At 41.9% G+C, this 18,876-nt stretch overlaps 1 protein-coding gene across 11 annotated transcripts in view; it reads right to left on the reverse strand.

Moving 5' to 3' along the window:
- The window catches only part of golga4 (golgin A4), a 54,764-nt gene extending 37,442 nt beyond the window's left edge, over positions 1-17,322 (reverse strand). For 4 of the 11 annotated variants that reach the window (XM_090212949.1, XM_021576395.3, XM_021576396.3 and 1 more), the window contains exons 1-3: positions 16,471-17,296; positions 5,630-5,710; positions 312-431 (exon numbers count right to left, since the gene is read on the reverse strand). In XM_090212949.1, coding sequence (XP_090069075.1) covers positions 312-431; positions 5,630-5,710; positions 16,471-16,551 — 282 coding nt within the window. In that variant the 5' untranslated portion in view covers positions 16,552-17,296. Of the gene's footprint in view, positions 1-311; positions 432-5,629; positions 5,711-16,470 lie in introns of all 11 variants that reach the window. The other 7 variants (XM_090212951.1, XM_021576397.3, XM_090212952.1 and 4 more) reach the window with 4 other exon arrangements.
- Positions 17,323-18,876: the final 1,554 nt, after the last annotated feature.

Consider the following 18,876-nt stretch of genomic DNA (forward strand, 5'->3'; position numbering starts at 1 on the left):
CAACAAACCGGCATACTGAAGATAGCACAACAAGCTTCTATCCCAACAGTCACATTTACAAACCAACAATCACTCCCAAGGGATTAGATGCAAGGTTAGGTGGTGGTGAGATGCCTTCAAGTTACGAACATCAAAGAAAACAGATAAGGAGGAGGAAAAGACAGAGAGAGCAGGGTGCAAGCAGTCTTCACTGGTTCTAAACAGCAGGCCAGCTCCTCTACCCTCTACCCAGGAGCGAGGAAAGGAAAACGAGAGGGGCAGGAGGAGGAGAGGAGGCAGGGGTGGGTGTGAGGGGGGCGAACCGAACTCACCGCACTGGCTACCTGAGCAACCTGAGCCTGAGGTGCTTTGGGGGGTGGCTTTGATTGGTCCAGAGCAAAGATAGTATACTCAGAGAGAAAAGCAGGTTCGGCTATCATCCCGGCCAGCACCTGACCCCAGGTCAAAGGTCAGTGTGTCAACGGGACGACAGATGAGGGGGGGGGGACAGAGAGCAATGAGAAAAACAACAACACCATGAGAGTGAGTGAAACAGCGCTGAGGAGAGTGTAGTCTCTGCCCAGATTCTCTGGAGAGACACTGGTCAGAGAGAGAAAACGAAAGTGAGAGAATCTGACAGAGACAGAGGAAAAACATAGAGAGAGCAAAAGACTGGTCAAAGAGAGACAGAGAGAAAGAAAGATGGAAAGAACACCCAATCAACATTAGGGCGATGTGGTATTTACTGAATTTGACATCCTAGTATCTGTGTCCTCCATTGTGAAATAGCCTTTCATGAGATTGATAGAAAGGTAGGCCTAAATGTTAACATCTTGTCTTTTAAACGAGGATGTCCAAGTCATCATTAAGCTAAACATTTTTATGAGGCTAATTTGCCTACATGTTTGTGGGGCACAGAAACAGTGAAGTCAAAGGAGTAAAGGCTGGAGCTGACGGTGAGCTAGAGATGATTTGAATACGATGAGGAGGAAGAAGATGCCTCTAGGCTATCTGAAGCCATATAGTGGGGATGGCCGTCTTTCAGGGGAGATGATAAAGCCGGGTGCTGTCAAAGGGCTGGAAGCCTGAAACGTCTAGCCTACAATTCACTACCTCAGGCTGGATTTGGTTGGTGAATATCTTAGGCTTGAGTTGAGATTTAAAATGTGGAATCAATCAATTATTTGCTGAGGTAGCTTATTTCTTACAACGGATTTTGAAATGGATGTGTTGAAAATAAAGTTGTTTAGCCTATGATCTTTGGTAAAAATGTTTTTTTTATTTGTTATCTGACGACGTGGATATGCCAAATTGGATTTACTGTACAAAACACTATAAGTCAAAGTCCTAATATCAAAATGCTGTTGTATATATTGCCATTCATTGAGATCCATCCACCTACACCTTAACTAAAGTTAAACGTCTGTGTCAATAGATCAGCTCCACCAGCAGTCTTCAGACGATGATTGACTGTAGCCTAATTGCTGCATAATGGCCTGGGCTACTTCCTCAGAGCAGTCTACCTGAGAACGGGTCACTTCACTTGTTTAGGCTACATTCCAAAGGCAGAGGTCAGTAGAAAAAAAACTTGGCATGCCGACACATTGTGGTTCACCCATGGAATTAATTGAAGTACTATCCTAGACCTGAACAATAAAAAATAAAAACAATTGGGTAGGACTTGAAGACAATCAAAAAGGTTTAGCTTCTTTTCAATAGTGAAAATATGTCTTAACCCTATTCATTTGGTAATTTATTGGATAAAAACCTAGTTTTCAGGTCTAATAAGTGATTGAAATTAAGCAGGTCCGCAATTTACTTAGTCCGCAATTTCCACTAATTAGGGTAAACTGCCTCCATCCATGTTGGTCATGGTTTGTTTTAATCAGCTTTAAATCGATGCAGGGCTGAGACTTAAGGGATGATACTGGTTGAACAGCTTATCCTTTGGGTGAGGCTACAGAAACTTTAAACCCTTGGATATGCATTAGGGCAGTTTTATGATGCAGCAGAGCATGGCAGCGTAGTCCTCTGGAAGCACTGCAGACATAGGCCTAAGTCAGGGCTCTTGAACTCAGGTCCTGGAGGGTCGAAACACTTCTGGTAGCAAACTGCACTCACCTGGGGCCTTATTTATCAATCATACAAATGCACAAATCTGTGCATAAACCATGTGTGGGATAATTTCCACGGAAAGTGTGAGATTTATCAATATGAACGTTTGCTTGAGAGTGTGTGTAAATTTAGACACAGCCATGCCAAGTGGTGGAATAAGGGAACTGCTGCTTGTCAAGCGTAGAATGGGGAAAATATATCTTGAAAATGTCTGAACAATTTTCATTCCCATTGTGAATTCATGCAACATATCTTGACAGGCATATCATCTGACCACATCGGTGCATTTGTTACGATAATAATCCATATAAACTACAGTAATTTGTTAAATTAGAGGCACGTGTGAAAGTGAAACCATTGTTGAAATACAAAAAAAATGATTTGATAATGGGAAATCGAATGAGGTTGATCATGCATTTAGCAGAGAAGGTGTTTTTAAGAGACAGGTGGGACTTTTTCTGCAGAAAGTACAGATTGATTTTGGGAAATGATATCAGATGAGCCAATCTTATAGGATTTTTGCAAGGATTTAAGACTTACTTTAAAAAGGCAAAGACATGCCATTCCGGTGCACATCCAAGTGCTATCCACCCTCGGGTTTTTGGCAACGGACACTTTTTAGCGGGAGCTTGCTGAGCGGCATCTCACAGCCCTCGATGAGACAATGTTTTGAATGCAAATCAGCAGCAAAACAAACTAACATACAATTTCCATACACCATCGCACAGCAGGTTGAAGTCTAGAGGATTTTCTTTGCATCAATGGGTTCCCACATACGAGCGCCGCATTTTAAATTTGACATTCTTCAAAAGTAGCCATCCTTTGCCTTGATGCCAGCTTTGCACACTCTTGGCATTCATGAGGACCACCACAGGAAAGGAAGACCCAGAGTTACCTCTGCTGCAGAAGATAAGTTCATTAGAGTTACCAGCCTCAGAAATTGCAGCCCAAATAACTGCCTCACAGAGTTCAAGTAACAGACACATCAACTGTTCAGAGGAGACTGTGTGAATCAGGCCTTCATGGTCAAATTGGTAGTGGTTTCAAAGGACACCAATAAGAAGAGACTTGCTTGGGCCAAGAAACACGAGAGATGGACATTAGACCGGTGGAAATATGTCCTTTGGTCTGATGAGTCCAAATCAAAGATTTATGGTTCCAACCACTGTCTTTGTGAGACGCAGAGTACATGTAGGTGAGCGGATGATCTCCGCGTGTGTGGTTTCCACCGTGAAGCACAGAGGAGATGGTGTGACGTTGCTTTGCTGGTGACACTGTCTGTGATTTATTTAGAATTCAAGGCACACTTAACCAGCATGGCTACCCCAGCATTCTGCAACAATATGCCATCCGATCTGGTTTGCGGTTAGTGGGACTATCATTTGTTTTTCAACAGGACAATGACCCAAAACACACCTCCAGGCTGTGTAAGGGCTATTTGACCAAGGAGCTTGATGGAGTGCTGCATTAAATCAAATCAAATTGTATTTGTCACATACACACGGTTAGCAGATGTTAATGTGAGTGTAGCGAAATGCTTGTGCTTCTAGTTCCGACAATGCAGTAATAACCAACAAGTAATCCAACTAACAATTCCAAAACTACTACCTTATACACACAGAGATGACCTGGCCTCCACAATCCCCTGACCTCAACCCAATTAAGATGGTTTAGGATGAGTTGGAACGCAGAGGGAAGGCAAAGCAGCCAACAAGTGCTCAGCATATGTGGGAACTCCTTCAAGACTGTTGGAAAAGCATTCCTCATGAAGCTGATTGAGAAAATGCCAAGAGTGTGCAAAGCTGTCATCAAGGCAAAGGGCGGCTACTTTGAAGAATCTATCATCTTAAATATATTTTGATTTGTTTAACACCTTTTTGGTTACTACATGATTCCATATGTGTTATTTAATTGTTTTGATGTCTTCACTATTATTCTACAATGTAGAAAATAGTAAAAATAAAGAAAAACCCTTGAAAGAGTAGGTGTGTCCAAACCTTTGACTTTTGGTACTGTATGTGAAGGCTTCCACTCTTAATGTGCAGGTGATAGGCTATATGACGCGCAAAAGACATTGCTGAATGTGATGGTACGCACAACTCTTTCATTCTGCATAAAAGCAATATTAGCCTAAACGCCTACAGGAGGGAGCTGTCGAGGATGGATGGCTTATTGGTGAGTGTTGCCTACTCATTTGAAGTAGATTTGCCATTGCTAAAGCAACTCATTGTCTTAATGGTCTTCTCTTTGTTGCCATGTTTTTATTTGTACTGGTCAACAACTGAGCGAGTCAAATAACAACTTTTGGTTGTAATCAATCTGACACTATCACCTCACCGCGTTGTATATTCCCCACAGGCTTTAAAGGGGGGAATTTGACCATATATCAGTGCACGAGCACTGAGAACAATTGGTATTTATCAATGATTATGTGGGGGAAAATGACTAATTAAACATTTCACTTAAGAGAACGATCTATTGTTATTTGTTAGTGTTTTTTTACTGATACAAACGTGTCTGTGTGTCTTAGTCATAACCCTGGGTGTATAGCTAAGAGCCGTTTGGGTGCGACCGCAGCATGTGACACATCCCATGTTTTACTATCTGCAGGAACTCAGCTGTGTGGAAACGTGCAGGAAGGAACAGACAATGGTGTGAGCTGTGGCAACGTCAACTATCTTAACCTGCACAGACAAGCAAATCACCTTTTACACCATGTTCCCGCCCCGGTTTCCACACATCTGCTAACCACCACGTAAACAAAGACGTTGTACTTTCCTGAAACCCAACTCTGTTCATTGGGCCCTTAACTCTGCACGATTGAGTGATTGTTAACTGCTCCAAGTTGTTGTTTGAAGAATCTACAGTCTCTCTTCTTTTTCGTTTGAATTTCCATGATAGTTACTTCCTACCGGTGTGCGTATGAGGCTCATAGGATTATTTGATAAATCACCCTTTTTCTATTCGTACGAACATTCTAAATTCTGTTCGGAAGTAGTATTTTAGAATAGCATATACGTAATATTGATAAATGGGGCGGCCCCTGGTGTCCGATGTCTGAATCAGTCCCTGATTCGAAGTAGAGGGTGAAAAACAGAAGTTTTTAGGCCCTCCAGGATCCGTGTTGAAGAGCCCTGGCCTAAGTCATCAATCCAAGAGGTGTTGGAGGAAGAGAAGGTAAACAGGGCTTTGGGACATACACATATCATCTATGTCTAATGATGAGGGACAGTTTCTTGAACACCGAGTAATCTTAGTTTCTAGAACCTCAATTGAAAGTGTTTTGTAGTATAGGCAGGACTAGGCTTCATATGTTTCAGAGAAACTAGCCCGAAGCGTAAGATCTAGGACTAATATAACATTATTTCAAGCAATCCTTATAAGAAAGTGATCCTAAGAAGGCAGTGCACATACTGTAGGCCAATTTCTCCTGCCTGCACAAGTTGCTGTTGCAGTGTAGAGCCAAAGCACATCAACAGAAGACTGTAGTGTAGGTCAGATGATATTACATACATCATTGAGGCTCATGTCTTACCTCTCTATCACTAGGTGAGGCTGAGGTATCTTGGTGCAGGGAGGGGTGTGTGTGGCTGCTACGTCTCTCTCCAGGGCCCATCTTAGGGAAAATTATTGATATTTATCATGATATAAACAACACATTTGTCCAACATGTTCAAGTCCACAGAGTAAGGATGTCACTCTACACAATAAATATGCATCTGTTAAAGCTAGATATTGTTTTTTCCCTTGGCTATCTTTAAGTAAGATTCTAGTGTTGACTCACTAAAAGACCAAGCTACCCTTACTAAACAATAGGCTACTATTTTTTGTAAACATTGCCAGCTTGACAGACAGGTTATATTGACACAGACTATGGAAAAACCATTACCTTGAGATACACAGACATCATGGGTTAAAATGAAATGATTATCCAGTAGGAGTGACATGCATGGAGCTGTCCAAATGAAGCCATCAATTATTTAAAGATGATCTGGCTGGCTGGGACAAATGTAATGGTTCCACAGACAGCTACACTTGTTTGATTAAATGTAGACAAAACTATGATTATTGTTCTGTTATTGTGTTTTTTTAAAGTCACATGACACTAGTATAGATTAGCCTAGCTAGACTTTGGTTCGAAGCTGCTTAGACACAACTTCCTAAAAACACGACACTTCAATACATCTACGACCAGAAGTGACTTTTCGTAGCATTCTTCTTTCTTTCTTTGTTGTACTTTTACCCATTTCTCCACATTTTCATGATGCCCAATAGGTAGTTACAGTCTTGTTCCATTGCTGCAACTCCTCTACAGAGTTGGGTTGAGAGCCATGCGTCCTCCAAAACACGACCCTGGCAAGACACACTGCTTCTTGACACACTGCTCGCTTAACCCAGAAGCCAGCCGCACCAATGTGTTGGAGGAAACTCTGTCCAACTGGTGACCTAAGTCAGCTTGCAGGCGCCGGCCTGCCACAAGGAGCCGGCCGGCCAAACCCTCCCCTAACCCAGACGACGCAGGGCCAATTGTGCACCGCCTCATGGGTCTTCTGGTCAAGGCCGGCAGTGACACAGCCTGGGATCAAACCCGCTGCTTTAGTGACACCTCTGCGCCATTCAGGAGGCCCTTTCTTCTTCTGTGGATTTATTTTTATAGCGGTTGGCAACCAACTTTAACCTCTTGAAACTAGGGGGCACTATTTTTATTTTTGGAAAAATAACGTTCCCAAAAGTAAACCTATTTCTCAGGACCTGATGCTAGAATATGCATATAATTGACAGCTTAGGATAGAAAACACTCTAAAGTTTCCAAAACGGTCAAAATATTGTCTGTGAGTATAACAGAACTGATATTGCAGGCGAAACCCTGAGGAAAATCCAATCAGGAAGTGCCTCTTATTTTGAAACCGTTGTGTTCCTATGCACCCCTATTGGCCATTGAAAGGGATATCAACCTTTCTCTACATATTCCCTAAGGTGTCTACAGCATTTTGACGTAGTTTCGCGCCTTTATGTTGAAGAATGAGTGTAAACGACTACATTGAGTAAGTGGCCAGCTAAGGGCTCTCAGAGTGATTCTTGCGTAAAAGACAGAGGTAGTCATTTTTCCTCTCGCTCCTATTGAAAAGCCAATTGTCCCGGTTGATATATTATCGAATAGATATTTGAAAAACACCTTGAGATGATTATAAAAACGTTTGCCATGTTTCTGTCGATATTATGGATATAATTTTGAATTTTTTTCGCCGTTGTCGTGACCGCTATTTCCTGTGGATTTCTGAACATAACATGACCAACAAACAGAGGTATTTTGGGTATAAAAATAATCTTTATGGAACAAAAGGAACATTTGCTGTCTAACTGGGAGTCTCGTGAGTGAAAACATCTGAAGCTCATCAAAGGTAAACGGTTAATTTGATTGCTTTTCTGATTTTTGTGACCAAGCTTCCTGCTGCTAGCTGGACACAATGCTATGCTAGGCTATCGATAAACTTACACAAACGCTTGTCTTGCTTATAATAATATAATAACAATCGCTCCCTTTTCTTCCCATATTTCTTGCATTGAAATAGAACGTGTTCCACTGTCTCCACCTCCTCCTGACAATGATCACAACTTCCAGTTGGATATGTTTCCACCAATTTCAATGTACTATTGAGCCTTGTGTGTTCCAGTCGAAGCCTTGCGATTACACTATCCTCCCTTGTCCCTCAGCCTGAGGACCTCCCTGCCCCCACCTTTTCCTGAACCTTAGACAGGTGTCTTCCTTTCCCTCCCTTTTCCACAACTCTTGCCATTTGTTTTTAACCAACCCCTTGGCTTCTGCTTTACTGACTGACAATTCCATCTCAACATTAGGATGTTTAAGAAGCCGCTTGGCGATATTAAAAATACTAATTTGTTCTTAACCTTTGTTTAACTAGGCAATTCAGTTATGTTTAAAAAACATATATATCAACAAAATAAGAAATAATAATTATACTCCCACATGAGCTAGTACCCAGAGGAACATCACAAATATCCCCATCTGTCTTACCCTATACAAGCACTGCAAAACCTCATACAATACATCTGTCTGCTCCGAGACACAAATTATTTTAAGCTCATCAGGAATCAGAGCAGATAAGTACCCTGCCTGGCCTCACCTCCCCCACCCACTCTGCAGCCAAGATTATGGTCATCAACTCCATTGTGTAAACAGATAAATGATCCGTTGCTTTTTGTCACTGCCACCTTAAACTCAGGAACACTAAAAGCTGTTTGGGGTCCTTAGATCCATATGTGAATATATTCAAGAAAGCATAGTATTGTGTTCTTAAACTGTTCACTTACAACTAAATCTACTCTTTCCTCAATAGCTCTTACCCTCTCAAGCAATCCTAAATCTATCGCTGGCTGAGGGAGCAACCAAGGTGGGATAGCAGGAAGAACCACAGAAGGGCTAAACTCCCTCCCAAACAACCCCATCTCTCTAGCCATGCCATTGACTATCCACCCAAAACTTGTATTCAGATTTTGTTAGTGTTCCCAGCACCATAGGAGTACCTTTTATTTGGATGTGTAACCTTATGTCCTTGTATATTTACCCAATATGTCATGGTTAGTTGTCTTAACTTTAATGGCAACTCTCTCAACTCTACCTGCATCGCTGCCACCGGGGAGGTCCTGAGTGCCCCACAACATATTATTTGGGCTTGGCCCTGGATTACATCTAGCTTCTTTTTTCTTCCTTTTTTTTACGTTTTAAAGATGTCTGAGCTGCTGATCCATATGCTACACTTCCATAATCCAGTGATGACATTAACAGCACTATATAAAGCATTTAACACCATTCTATCTGCCCCCCACTCCATTCCTGACAAGCAACGCATCACATTCAATATTGTCTTTCCTTTGAGAACTACTGTTATTAATATGCTCTGTCCATGTCATTTGAGTGTCAAACCAGACCCCCAGCAACCTAAACCCTCCCACTCTCTCCAGATTCCTTCCATACAGCTTCAAGTATATTTCCTCCCCAACATTCATGTAGAAAAAAACCCCGGTGGTTTCTCAACTGAAAACTCAAAGTCCCACCTGAGGGACCACTGATCAACTTCACTAATAGCTTCTTGAACTTTCCTGGCTGTATGGGTAATATTTCTCCCTCTTCCACAGTGCCCCGTCATCCGCAAACAATGACCTCCCAATATCAGGTCTCACCTAGGATAACACATTGTCAATCATAATAGAGAACAAAGGACTAATGACAGTTCCCTGGGGGGTACCATTATCTACCTCATAGCTTTCTGACAAAGAGCTCCGCACCCTCACTTCTATTGACCGGCCAAAAGAAAAACCCTTATCCAGTTGAAAACCTTTCCTCCAACCCCCCTTCCATATCATATCAGGCCTTCTGTACATCAAAGGAAACAGCTACCACCCCCTTATTTGCCTGTGCCTTCCGTATGACTGACTCAAGGCACAGTACAAGATCCATCGTTCCCCTGCCTTTTCTGAACCCACTTTAGTCAGGTGACATTAGTCCTCTACTCTCCAGAAAGTAAATCAGCCTTTCTGTTACCATCCTTTCCATATGTTTCCATACATGAGATGTGAATGCTATCGGCCTATAGCTTGAAGGACTAGTAGAGTCTTTCCCAGGTTTCCATATCGGCGCCACTACAGCCTGCTTCCAACTTCCAGGCCTCACCTTACTGTAAAGGCACAATACTTTCACCATTGCAGTGTCAATGAGACGAACCATCATGATGTAACATCTCCTCCTCCCAGGAGATGCTACCCCAGCTTTAGCTAAAGTTCTCTTCATCTTAGCTGTTAGAGGAAATTAAGGTTGAAATGACTAATTATGTATACATTCCAATCAGAACTGACTAGTCCAAATGCCATAATGTACTGTACATGTGAATTTTCTCTCTTGCTCCCATTCCCAATTGTAAATAATGTAGTCAGGAGTTTAGTAACAATGAAGGTCTGTTCCTTAGTTCATTCAGTTGTACAATCTCCAGGTGGCAGGAACGGCCCATCTCCAGACTGTCTAGAATGTTGATTTATACTGACTGGCCTTGACTTCGTGCTGATAACGCGAAGGCTCGAGAGCAAGAGGGCCCTCTACTTGTGAAATAGATAGAATGTTTAGAAAACGCTGATGTCATTTTCACTTTATAACCTGTGGAAATATGTGTATGTGGTTAGTACTCTCTTGAAATAAACGCTGTTACCTGGCTTTTAAGACTGGTCTCGATCTACTTCATGCATAATTAATGAACTTACAACTCATTAATGAAATAGAAAGAGTGCAAATTTGGTTTTGGCTACAAAACATACAGGAATTTAGAATTCCACTAACATTAGCCCACATAAAAAGGGGTATTCAATGCATCCTCCACCATCGCTCTCTGATCCAGGACCTCCAGATATTCTCCTCTGACCCTCTCTCTCCCATGCTGCCCCTCTTCTGTCAGATTATTTGAGCTGTGCACCTTCACAAATGCCTGGGCTAACATCTCTACCATCTGCCTATCTCCCCACTTTTCAGCACAGGGAGATCATAATCTCATCTGACCCTACTCATCTTCTAAATCACCCCCCAAACCTCTCCTACAGGAGTGGTTCTACCTCTTAGCTCTCCTAATGATCCTCCTTACTACTGCTTGTGCTTGTTTATACTGAATCCGGTGCTGGAAATTATGGGACCTTTTCAACATTCTGAAAGCCCGCTTCCTACCTTTCACAGCTCCTCTACACTCCTCAGTCCACCAGGGAACTGAGTTACTCTTTCGCCCTACTGTTCCCATAGGAATCACTTGGCTTGCAGCCCCTACTATAGCACCTCTTACTCTATCATTCACTGTTTCTATACCTGAATTGAGATCAACCTGAGACAGCTCCTGTTCACTCAAGTCCTGAAACTGACCCCACTCCGCTTTCCCAAATATCCATCTCCTCAATCCAATCCATTAGTGCTCCTGAGTGATGCAGCGGACTACGGCACTGCATCTCAGTGTTAGAGGCTTCACTACAGAGACCCTGTTTCAAATCCAGGCTGTATCACAACCGGCCATGATTGGGAGTCCCATAGAGCGGCACACAATTGGCCCTGCGTCGTCCGGGTTTGGCCGGTGTAGGCCTTCATTGTAAATAAGTATTTGTTCTTAACTGACTTGCCTAGTTAAATAAAGGTTCAATTAAAAAAAATTGAATGTCCTACTGAATTTTCCACCCTCATTCCCACAGTACACATGATAGGATAATGATCACTACCCCCTGTAGATTCCTCCAAAACTTCCTAACTACATCTACCTGCCATTGAACTTGAGATCAGAGTAAGATCCAGAGCAGATTCATTTCCAGTTACTGGGTCAATCCTGGTTCCCCGGCCGTTATTAAGACTCAAGCCCTTTCTCATCAAGTAGTTCCTCCAACACTTGTCCATCTACATCTATCTGTACCTTTCCCCAGAGCGTACTATGAGCATTAAAATCCCCACACCACATTACCCATCTCCTATTTTGACCTTCTACATTCCCAAGGGCCAACAACTCTCTTACAGGGGTCGTAAAATTACACTATGAGCATATTCCCCCCTCCCAACCACTACATACTCCTGTTCAACTCCCTCTCCCACATGCCTATATGGGATTCCCCACTTTATAAAGGTAGCACACACCCCTCCTCCCCTATCTCTACAGACTGCAACATAACCTTGTATTTAAAAAATCTAGAGTAGCTTTCAGCTATGTCTCCTGGAGACATATCACATCAGGTTTGGCTGGTAACTCGTCAAGAAACTGTTGTTTGAACTCCTGCCCATTAACCATCAAACTTCTGGCATTCCATTGAAGGATTAACATCATAATGACAACTAACCAATAAATGATTCCTGGCTAGAATGATTTTCAAATCTTATTGAGGTCATCCTGTACATTTTCCCATGTCAGTCCTGTGATCCCAGGATACTTCACTGCCTGCTCCACTATGATCGGTATCTTCTTAGTCTTAGATTGTCATTTTTATGTGCAATTGATTGCTGCTGTCACAAATGTAACAACCTTCCTCATGTCTCCTACCAGTCTTGTGTTCTCCCCCATTCTGCTCACTACATCACACCCAACCTGCAACCCGACCTGCCCTGGAATACCTCTTCTTTTAAGTTCCCCGCTTGTTTCTGTGTGAACTACCTTCACTGCTTCTGCATACATGATTTTACACTCACTCCTCACCTGCTGCACTTACACCTGTCTTTTCATCACTGCACAACTCCCATAAGCCACACTATGGGTTGATAGTAGTTACAGCACTTTAACTGGACCTAGTCTCCAGATTCCCCATGTGCATGTTCTCCCCACATCTCCTTTTCCCTATACACACTGTCGCCATATGCCCAAACCTTTGACAGTTATTGTAACACAATGGTTTCAGAACATAAGCTCGCACATGATAACTCAGAACTAATCCTACGTTTTTCTGGCAGTACCTGATCCTTAAAGTTTAGTAGCACTGACAGGCTATCCACCTTCTTCCCATCTCGTGTCATCTGAAGGCGCTTTCCCTCATTAACTTCTTATGGCTGGGGGGCAGTATTGAGTAGCTTAGATGTCGACCGATTAATCGGAATGGACGATTAATTAGGGCCAATTTCAAGTTTTCATAACAATCGGAAATCGGTCAACGACTGTCGTTGCTCCAATGTGTACTTAACCATAAACATCAATGCCTTTCTTAAAATCAATACACAAGTATATATTTTTAAACATGCATATTTAGCTACAATAAATCCAGGATAGCAGGCAATATTAACCAGGTGAAATTGTGTCACTTCTCTTGCGTTCATTGCACACAGAGTCAGGGTATATGCAACAGTTTGGGCCGCCTGGCTCTTTGCGAACTAATTTGCCAGAATTCTTCGTAATTATGACATAACATTGAAGGTTGTGCAATGCAACAGGAATATTTAGACTCGTGGATGCTATCCGTTAGATAAAATACGGAACGGAATAAATGTTTTGTTTTCGAGGTGATGGTTTCCGGATTTGACCTAAGGCTCGTATTTCTGTGTGTTTATTACAGTTAAGTCTATGATTTTATATTTGATAGAGCAGTCTGACTGAGGGGTGGTAGGCAACAGCAGGCTCCTAATAGTCAAAGGTTTACGGTTTAGAGAGAAATAGTCGACGCGTTATAATTCCTGTAATAACTTGCAGCTGAACTTGAAAGAGGTTCCTTCGTTATTTTACAGTTCATGTCTTCCATAGAGAATGTCTTCATCTACTTCAAATAAGGTCTGTGTTTCGTGCAGGCTTAAACCGTCTCTGCGTTTCGATACCCGTGTAAATCTCACTAGGATAAGGTCACGTTTGTCAAAATATTTTCATAAATCCACTCTACAAAAAAAATGATATTTGCTTATATTTAGCCAATATTGATCAGAGTTACCTTGTCCTATGGATATCTACACAGTTATAAAATTGGCAAGGTGGTGTAAGCCTACACGAAACACAGACCTTATTTTAAGTGAATCTAAAAATATCCAATGGAATAAATAAATGAAGGAACCGCTTTTCAGATTTTGCTAGAAGGTGTCAGGAATTATGACTCGCACTTTGGTAGTCAATTCTTACCATGTCCATTATTAAAATAATAAAGAAATGACCGTTTTTGTTTTCAACATTCATCACAGGTAACTTAAACTCAATTTTTATTCAAACAGTTGTGAGTATTTGTCTTCTAAGCAGACTCTTCAGTATCATTGTCACGTCAGCGCTGTGTGTGTGTTTTACAGATGGCAGAGAAAAGCAGAGCAGTGTGGGACTATTACATGGAATTGGTACCAGGGAAAGCAAGGTGTCTTATTTGTGATAAAGATGTAAGCATGGGGTCAGCAATGGCTAAATCAAAAAATACCACCAACCTATGGAATCACCTTAAGAATACCCATCCAAAAGCCCATGTATTATTAAGTTAAAATAAAAGTGTTCATTGTTCATTTAGTATTGTTGCAATTGACATTATTACAAAAATGTGTGTGTGTGTGAATATATATATATATATATATATACACACACACATTTTTTATTTTTTTTATTTTTTTTTATAAATCGGCCGATTAATCGGTAGCAGCTTTTTTTCGGTCCTCCAATAAATTGGTATCGGGGTTGAAAAATCATAATCGGTCGACCTCTAGCTGCTACTCAGGCCCAGAAGCTAAGATATGCATATTATTAGTAGATTTGGATAGAAAACACTCTGAAGTTTCTAAAACTGTTTGAATGATGTCTGTGAGTATAACAGAACTCATATGGCGGGCACAAACTAAACTAAGTGCCTGCGCCTTGTGAATTTGGCTTTGTGAACTAAACACGCGAACAAAAAGGAGGTATTTGGACATAAATGATGGACTTTATCAAACAAAACAAAAATGTATTGTGGAACTGGGATTCCTGGGAGTGCATTCCGATGAAGATCATCAAAGGAAAGTGAATATTTATAATCAGTTAGTGATTAATTTTCCTATTTCTGCTTTTTGTGACTCCTCTCTTTGGCTGGAAAAATGGCTGTGTTTTTCTGTGACTAGGTGCTGACCTACCATAATCGCATGGTATGCTTTCGTCGTAAAGCCTTTTTGAAATCGGACACTGTGGTGGGATTAACAACAAGTTTATCTTTAAAATGGTGTATAATACTTGTATGTTTGAGGAATTTTAATTATGAGATTTCTGTTGTTTGAATTTGGCGCCCTGCACTTTCACTGGCTGTTGTCAAATCGATCCCGTTAACGGGATTTCAGCTGTAAGATGTTAAGAGAGCCTCCCTTCAAGTGGTCCTTTCTATATTTCACGTTAACAAATTCAGTAATATCTCCCTTCACCCACTGCCGTCCAGTTTGATCCGGCATGCTACTATCCACCGCACGTTTACATACCTGCTTGAGTTTGAGCGCCTTCCCATACTGTTAAACATTGATACACACCACCAAACTTCCATCACAAAGAACTTTAGCAGACACCTGTCCTTTAAAAAAAATGTATCCATTGTTTTACCAGGTAAGTTGACTGAGAACACGTTCTCATTTACAGCAATGACCTGGGGAATAGTTACAGGGGAGAGGAGGGGGATGAATGAGCCAATTGTAAACTGGGGATTATTAGGTGACCGTGATGGTTTGAGGGCCAGATTGGGAATTTAGCCAGGACACCAGGGTTAACACCCCTACTCTTACGATAAGTACCATGGGATCTTTAATGACCTCAGAGAGTCAGGACTCCCGTTTAACCACCCATCCGAAAGATGGCACCCTACACAGGGCAGTGTCCCCGATCACTGCCCTGGGGCATTGGGATATTTTTGAGACCAGAGGAAAGAGTGCCTCCTACTGGCCCTCCAACACCACTTCCAACAGCATCTGGTCTCCCATCCAGGGACTGACCAGGACCAACCCTGCTTAGCTTCAGAAGCAAGCCAACGCGATCAGACCACCATGACTCTACCCTCATCATTCAATTTCACCAAAACCTTGAACTCCACTTCTCAGTACAACACTGAAAACCGAACCTCGCTCATCACTACTCTCCCCCGACAAGACCTGCAAAGGCTCCTCAAGCTTCATCTTCTTCTTAATCTTTACTCTCACTACTCTACCTCCACCTTTTACCACTCCACTTCATCCCATCCTCAACTCCCAACCCCCCTGGCTACCTTTCCATTCCTCTCTGCTCATGTCACAGCCAAGTGTTGCTCAAACACCTACACAGGACTTCCCTCTCCAAATGAGAACCTGTTTTGTAGCAGGTTATGAATTCTTGTTATACTTTAGTGGTTAAAATAACATTTGGTGCTTTCAAGACAACTGGGAACTCGGAAAATAATAACGTCAGCGATTTTCAGGTCAGAACTCTAGAAAGATGCCAGAGTTGGAATTCCAAGTTGGAGGACTATTCAAACGATTTTTCCCAGTCCGAGCTCGGTTTTGTCCATGTTCCCAGTTGACTTGAACACACTGACGTCTGAGATTTCCGAGTACCCCGTTGTTTTTAACGCGGTATTACGCAGCAGATTAGGATAATTAGGCATTCTCCTAACCTGCAACGAAAAGAGTCACTTCTGGTCGTAACTGTATCGAATTGGCGTGATTTTAGGGAATCGCCACACTTTCGGTTCTGAGCCCCTAGCAAATTAGTCGTTTTGCAGAATAGTGGGAAGATAGACATTTGAATTTGGCTATGGTTGTTGTGTTTTAGCGAAAACGTTAAGGTAGCAAACCAACTAGCCTAGCGCGCTAGTTATCTAGCTAGCTAGGCAAATCAAAATACTCGTTTCTGCCCTAGCTACCATGACATGTTAGTTCGAACAGCTGAGTTTGACAACTCGTAAACCAACCTGGGCCTGTTGCGGTGACTGCGCATTCCGTTGCGGCAATTGCTCCTCATTTATCTTTTGCTGCTTTAGTTTCTTGAACATCTTTTCATCCAGATGTTGTTACTTCCACGCGAAATGTATTTTATTGTAATGTAATTCCTGTATTTAGTATTATTCCTGGTCACTCGTCTCTTCTTGCAGGTGACCAGTGTAGTGCGCATGTGCAGTCGACGTGGAGCAAAATGAGCGACAGAGTATTAAGCTACGACGAGCAGAGTGGGACAAACAATGCCAGTGCTTCAGCGTTCAAACGCTAGTAGGTACTAGATTTCAGCAGGCAAAGGGGTGACACAGTTGGTGCTTTAATGACAACTAGGAACTCGATTTAAAACGAGGTCAAATCATGACTTCCGTGATCTTCAGTATGCCCGAGTTTCCGACCTGAAATTCCGAGTTGGATGACCGTTCAGAACGATTTTTCCCAGGCGGAGCTCGTTTCACTCCCGAGTTCCCAGTTATCTTGAACGCACTAAAGTTGGAAGTCTAAGATTCCCGAGTTGTTTGAACGCGTTAAGTGTCAGGAACTCGCTCAAATCCGAATCGTGGAATCTATTAATCACATGGTTAAACCAGAGTACACACAGGTTGGCTAAAACTAATGCGGCTTTAAACAACTGGGAATTTGGTAATCTCTGACTTCAGTTTTACTGTGTTTGTTTTCGGGGTGTTCGGCACGTCCTTGTTCAAGCTTTAGCATTAGCAGAGATTGTCGATAAAATGGCGAGATGCTCGTGTCTCCGACCTAACAATGGGAGATGTTGTCCACAAAGTCGGAAGGCAGGCGGTCGAGGCGAGACCAAATCAAATTTATTTATATAGCCCTTCGTACATCAGCTGATATCTCAAAGTGCTGTACAGAAACCCAGATGGGAACATTCTAGCAAATGAGCGGGCAGATAGTTGCCGTGCACTTATAAATACACTCGTAACACCCAGATTATTTTAACACTTCTATTCGACCAAATAAGTCGCACGTAGCAAATTAGCAATAAAAGAAGTGTCGACCAAATTCAGCAATCATTGAGCTCCATACGGAAAATCCTCACTTCTAGGGCTTATTTTTGTAGACAGTTTTGGTGCGGAATAAACCTAGCTTCGCCTCTTCCTCTAGTATCACTATTTTATTAGAATCCCCGTTAGCTGTTGCTAAAGCAGCAGCTACTCTTCATGGGGTCTACACACAAAACATAAAATATATGACATAGGCTAATACAGAACATAGACAAGAACAGCTTGGTCCTCAAACCCCCCTCAATGGTCATGCTGCTCCCGCTTTGGTCATTCCCCCACACCCTCTAAACAGTCTTTGCTCTTGTTCCACCCCTATTTACATGTATTTATTCATCACTGCTACAGTTATGATGCATATAGCGCTATTTATATTTGTGTTGTTTTTCTGTTACCATTTCCGTTATTTTATTTCACAGAGTCCGACAAGATGTTCACTGTACCCTGCAATCACACCTGCAACCATGTACAGGTGACTATTAAACTCTGAATCTTAAGGACAGAACTACATACATCTAAATACATTTAGGCGACTAGCAACGCTAAACATGTCCATACCATGTGTTGTGTGAGCTAACATAAATGTGTGGCTAGCCATGCTGTTTTCAGTTGAATAGTTACTGTTAAAATGTAACAAAATAGCTTTTAAATCAACTTCTGCTGTTTGCAGCCAGGGCTACATACAGCATGTCACACATATCCTTTGTGTGAAGATGCAGTGGAAGCTCTGAACAGATGAGGGCACTGTAAACCACTAGATCGATATTGGCTTAACAAAACTACAGTAATGTGACGTCCAAGCATCTAGAACCAAACATTTGCATCTGGTAGGTATAGTCAGAGATTCTATACCATCTCTGATATAGTATCATAATTGTAAAGTCTGAATATTATCTCGTGAATTGGACCTATTTGTGGGGTGTCCACAACAATCTAGGCCTTCATGAAAACAGTTGACCATGTACTAGGCTGCAGTAGTTGCTTTACATACATTGTAGTGCAGAGGTGCATTAATCATTCCAGGTAGGCTATTTACTGGACATATTCCCCAATATCTTCAGGCTAGACTCCATATCAGATCTATTGAAAATACATTAGGCCCTATATCTGGAAACTATACAAAGATACAAAATTGTGTGAAGGTGATTGTAAGTCAACTCCTGCTCCCTCTTTACCATTTTCTCTCCTGTACCCATAGCTAGCTCTTTTCTAAAGTTGTGGTATATTTTAAACCACAGTAATAAAACTGGTCCTGTAGATGCTGTAAAACGCCAAGTAGATTGAATCTCAATCAGAAAATTAGCTTGTTCCTGATCTCTATCTAAGATGTGATTGCATAAAATGTTATATCCATATTTA

This window comes from Oncorhynchus mykiss, chromosome 20, assembly GCF_057628025.1.
Source record: "Oncorhynchus mykiss isolate SJ-2025 chromosome 20, ASM5762802v1, whole genome shotgun sequence".
Taxonomy (NCBI): Eukaryota; Metazoa; Chordata; class Actinopteri; order Salmoniformes; family Salmonidae; genus Oncorhynchus; species Oncorhynchus mykiss.